The following is a 5164-nucleotide window of genomic DNA, read 5'->3' as shown; positions in this document are numbered from 1 at the left end:
GTATTACATGGGGTCAAACCAATAAAATATTAGATGCTTATTATTTAATAAGCAGAAAAAATAAAAGAAACAGTTGAGAAAATAAATTTAAATAAATAATAATAATAATAATCTTCCTATACTAATAAACAAAAATCTTTTTTGGACACGTGTAACTTTCTGGTGCTTTCTCACCTTATTTTCCTATTTATCTCTTATATTAAATAATAATAATAATTTTAACAGAAAATTAGATAAAAATAAATAATAATTTTAAACAGAAAGTTAGATAAGAATAAATATTTGCTTTTTCAATAAATAATTTTAAACAAAATTTTAGATAAGAATAAACATTTGTTTTTTTATATAATCATAAAAGAGTAAATTACGTTTTTTGCCCCTGTGGTTATATCACTTTTACTATATTAGCACAGAATAAGAATTTTTAACATATCTGCTCCCATGGTCTGTATAACTAACCATTTTGGCCCCTAAGTCTAGAGATCATGGGGGTCAAAATGTTTAGTTATAGAGACCGTGGGGGCCAAAATGGTTAGACTTAGGGCCAAAATGGTTAGTTACAGAGACCATGAGGCATGTATGTTAAAAATTCTTATTTTGGTATAATATAGTAAAAGTGATATAACCACAGGGGCCAAAAACGTAATTTACTCATCATAAAATTATATCTTGAATATTATGAGTAGATATATATATACTTTGGAGTACGATGATTGAAATTATGGTAAATTAGGAATCAAACGTTCCCATGTGATATATACTTAATAATTGTAATGTTGTTTTTAGAATTTTCTTATTATTTAGTATATAAATTATTTATGTAACCCGTGTGATACACGGAGTTTTAACCTAGTAATAATAATAATAATAAATAAATAAATAAAAAATTGTAATATTAAATAACAGTTTAACTAAATTTAATAATAAAAACATAATTTTTCATACTTATCCTAATTATGGTCCTACAAATAAATTAAAAAAACTTTACGGAAAAGAAGTAAATACAAAGAATACATATATTATTATTAATATTAATTCAATGTTGGAAAAAATCTTTATTTATCTAAATCAGATATAGTTAAATTATTTTTTAATATCATTATTATTTAATAGAAGAGAGAAATTAAGAATTATGGTGAGAAACAATAAATTAACTAAATTTAATTGAATAATAAAAACAAAAATTTATATACTTATCCTAATTATGTTCTATGAACAAATTAAAAAAAAAAACTTATATCTTCTACGTAGAAGAAGTAATTACAAAAAATATATATTATTAATATTAATTCAAAGTTGAAAACAAATCTTTATTTTTATCAAAATTGGATTTAGTTTAATTATTTTTTAATATTATTATTATTTAATAGAAGGGAGAAATTGAAAAATAATGTGAGAAAACATCAGAAAATGACATGTGTCAAAAAAAAATTTTATTTATTAGTATAGGAAGATTTATCTTGATATTACGCGTGAAACTATGATACCGTTTTTTCTCTTTTTTTACAATTTGCCATTTTATTTATTTTATAATTTATCTTGATTATTAGTAAATTTCCAATGAAAAATAATTTATATAGTCAACAATTGCATGGCTAGTGTATTCTAAACATTGATTATTCATTCACAACAAAACGTGTTAGTTGGCGATTAAAATAGTCACCAATTGCATAGCTAGTGAACAAAACATTTTGGCAACCCTTGGTTATAAAAGTGAAGCATGAAAGAACACAAGGACACTCACCAGCAGAAGAAGAGAACTCAAACATCATCTATCACATCTCTAAGGTCTCACTTTCTTTCTTGAGCTTAAAGTTCCAGTGTTTCAGTTTCTTTAATTTGATATATACACATATATCTTATTTTGCTTTTGTTATATATGTATGCAGGTTATCAAATATCTAACAACATGGGTGCAGGTGGGCGGATGTCAGACCCATCTGAGGGCAAAAACATCCTCGAACGTGTCCCCATTGATCCACCATTCACTCTAAGTGATCTAAAGAAAGCAATCCCTGCTCACTGCTTCGAACGATCTGTCATCCGTTCATCATACTATGTTGTTCACGACCTCATTGTGGCCTATGTCTTCTACTTCCTTGCCAACACATACATCCCTCTTCTCCCTACCCCGTGGGCTTACTTAGCATGGCCGGTTTACTGGTTTTGTCAAGCTAGCATCCTCACTGGGCTATGGGTTATCGGTCACGAATGCGGTCACCATGCCTTTAGTGATTACCAGTTGATCGATGACGCTGTTGGGTTTGTCCTCCACTCTGCTCTTTATACCCCTTATTTCTCTTGGAAATACAGCCATAGGAACCACCATGCCAACACGAATTCGCTTGATAACGATGAAGTTTACATTCCTAAACGCAAGTCCAAAGTTGCCATTTACTCGAAGCTTCTTAACAATCCTCCTGGTCGAGTGTTCACTTTGGTTTTCAGGTTAACTCTCGGGTTTCCTTTGTACCTCTTGACTAACATTTCTGGCAAGAAATACGGGAGGTTCGCCAACCACTTTGATCCACTAAGTCCGATTTTCACCGAGCGTGAAAGAATTCAGGTTGTTATATCTGATATTGGTATTCTCGCGGTTTTGTATGCAACTAAGCTACTTGCAGAAGCGAAGGGGGTAGCTTGGGTGACAAGCATGTATTTAATTCCGGTGCTAGGTGTTCACATGTTTTTCGTGTTGATCACATATTTGCACCACACCCATCTCTCATTACCTCATTATGATTCCACCGAATGGAACTGGATTAGAGGGGCATTATCGACAATTGATAGGGATTTCGGATTCCTAAATAGGGTTTTCCATGATGTCACCCACACTCACGTCTTGCATCATTTGATCTCGTACATTCCACATTATCATGCAAAGGAGGCAAGGGACGCGATCAAGCCAGTCTTGGGTGAGTTTTATAAGATTGATAGGACCCCGATTTTCAAGGCGATGTGGAGAGAGGCCAAGGAATGCATCTACATCGAACCGGATGAAGATAGCGAACACAAAGGCACATACTGGTATCATAAAATGTAATCAGTGTTCACGAGCAATGCAAGTGTATTAAGTGTCCAACTTTGTATTCCCTATATAATAAGGGTTGTGCATGGCTCAACCGTGCATATTTGTGTGAAATTTCTTAGTTGTGAAATTCTATGAGTTACCTTTCATTTCTAATTTTATGTACCTGCATAAAAATACAAGTGTGATCTCTATTATATTAAATCTTTTTTAACGCAAAAGGAATGATGACCTTGACCTAAAGCATAGACCTAGAAATTTTATTGCTCTCTGACACTAAATTATTACCGCCACAAAAAGAACAAACTCAAACCATCTAGCAACTTGTTTTGTCCGCTGTTTCAAATATGAGTATGAACGTGGTTATACCGGCTAAATCAGATATCGGACACAAGCCTAGTAAAGTCCAAATGAGGTATATCTTATGTACCAACGGTATATCCGGGTTTACCAGTTAAAACCTTTGAGCTGGTTTGCATTATCTTAAAATTTGTTTTTTTTTAATTTTAATAAAATACGATATTAAGGTAATACTAACCTTCCATATTTCCGGTAATTAACCTAGTGCTTTCCATACCAATATTCCATCACTCTTGAAACTATTACCCACCCCGTCCAATATAATATTGTTTATAAGTAATAAAAATTGTCTTAAAATGCTTTAATATTTTACAAAAAAATAGTTGTTTTTTATATAAAACCATGATTAGTCACATAAATTCTAATTGAGATTGGTTATTTTTTAGAGGAAGTTATATTTTATGGAATTATAGGGTTAACTAGTAACCCGGTTGAACCGCCCAATACAACCCGGTTTAACAGGTTGAACCATTTAAGAGACCAACTCGGTATGATTTAAAAACAGGTATTTAAAACATTGGTTTTATCTATGGTTCATACTTTTTAAAGATTTTACTTCTTACGTTCACATATGTATATTATGCACATAAAAACCGTCAAACTGATTTGATTTATTTTTAAATATTTAAACACTAGGTTATAACTTTGTGTATTACACGGGTCGAATACATGAATTTTATATACTAAATAATAAAACATTATATTTTTAAAAGCCTCTTTAATTGCACGGGTTGAAGAAAAGTAATTTTATATATTAAATAATAAAAAAGTTATATCTATAAGAATCATATGTATTGTACGAGTTGAATAAATGTAATATTATATACCAAATAATAAAAATTATATCTTTAAAATCATGTGTATTACACGGTTGAATAAATGTAATATTGTTTACCAAATAATAAAAAAAAAAAGTTATATTTTTAAAAACACTCGTGCATTACATGGGTTGAAAAAATATGATTTTATATACCAAATAATAAAAAATATATATTTAAAAAAACTAACGGATTTTTTTATATTTAAAGTAGGATAGGATTGAATATAAATCTTTATTTATTTAGTTAATATAATATTGAAAATCATATGATTGAATAGGTGGGAGGTTGTATAATGATAAATCAGTTAACCGTATTATAATGTCATATGTTTTTAGTTATATATTTTATGAATTATTTTTAAAAAAATGAAGACTTTTTTATTGTTAGTAAAATCAATGATTTAATATTTGTAATTTTGTTTGGTATTATTTCATTAAAAAGTGCATATTATACATATAACTATATTATTTCTTAAGTTATTGATGTGATTCAAAACGTTTTTTGATTTTATGTCTATCATTATATATACAATGGTAAAAGTTTAAAGTTTACTAGAGATAACTACATCATCAAAAAGAATAAAAGTAAATTTGTATGTTACAAATAAAAAGTAGGTGTCTGTCAAAAAGGAATAATAATTTGGGTAAATGGAAACTAAAAAATGTAGTTGTTACATGACACGTTAGGTAATATAAACAATGAATATAATATGATATAAAAAATCAAATAAATAATATAATAAATGAGAAGTATACATTAATTATAAATAATTTGAAATGAAAAATTACACATGAACAAAAGAATCTGTAAGTACTGTTAAATCTTAAACAATAGATTTAGCATATATTAAAGTTTTTATTTTTTTTTAAATGACCACAAAATGTTTGTACTCTGAAGTTAAACAACTTCATTCCTTTTGTTTTTTTTTCTTTCAGTTGTCATACCGAGTGCTGAT

General features: G+C 28.8%; 1 protein-coding gene across 1 annotated transcript; it reads left to right on the top strand.

Moving 5' to 3' along the window:
• The first annotated feature begins 1713 nt into the window (after positions 1-1713).
• On the top strand, positions 1714-3229 carry LOC110865281 (delta(12) fatty acid desaturase DES8.11). The gene is made up of 2 exons (XM_022114520.2): positions 1714-1788; positions 1890-3229. The coding sequence occupies exon 2, from the start codon at positions 1910-1912 to the stop codon at positions 3041-3043; it is 1134 nt and encodes a 377-aa protein (XP_021970212.1). The 5' UTR covers positions 1714-1788; positions 1890-1909; the 3' UTR covers positions 3044-3229.
• Positions 3230-5164: the final 1935 nt, after the last annotated feature.

Source organism: Helianthus annuus, chromosome 6 (assembly GCF_002127325.2).
Source record: "Helianthus annuus cultivar XRQ/B chromosome 6, HanXRQr2.0-SUNRISE, whole genome shotgun sequence".
NCBI classification, from domain to species: domain Eukaryota; kingdom Viridiplantae; phylum Streptophyta; class Magnoliopsida; order Asterales; family Asteraceae; genus Helianthus; species Helianthus annuus.
This window is presented reverse-complemented; position numbering and strand designations above follow the sequence as displayed.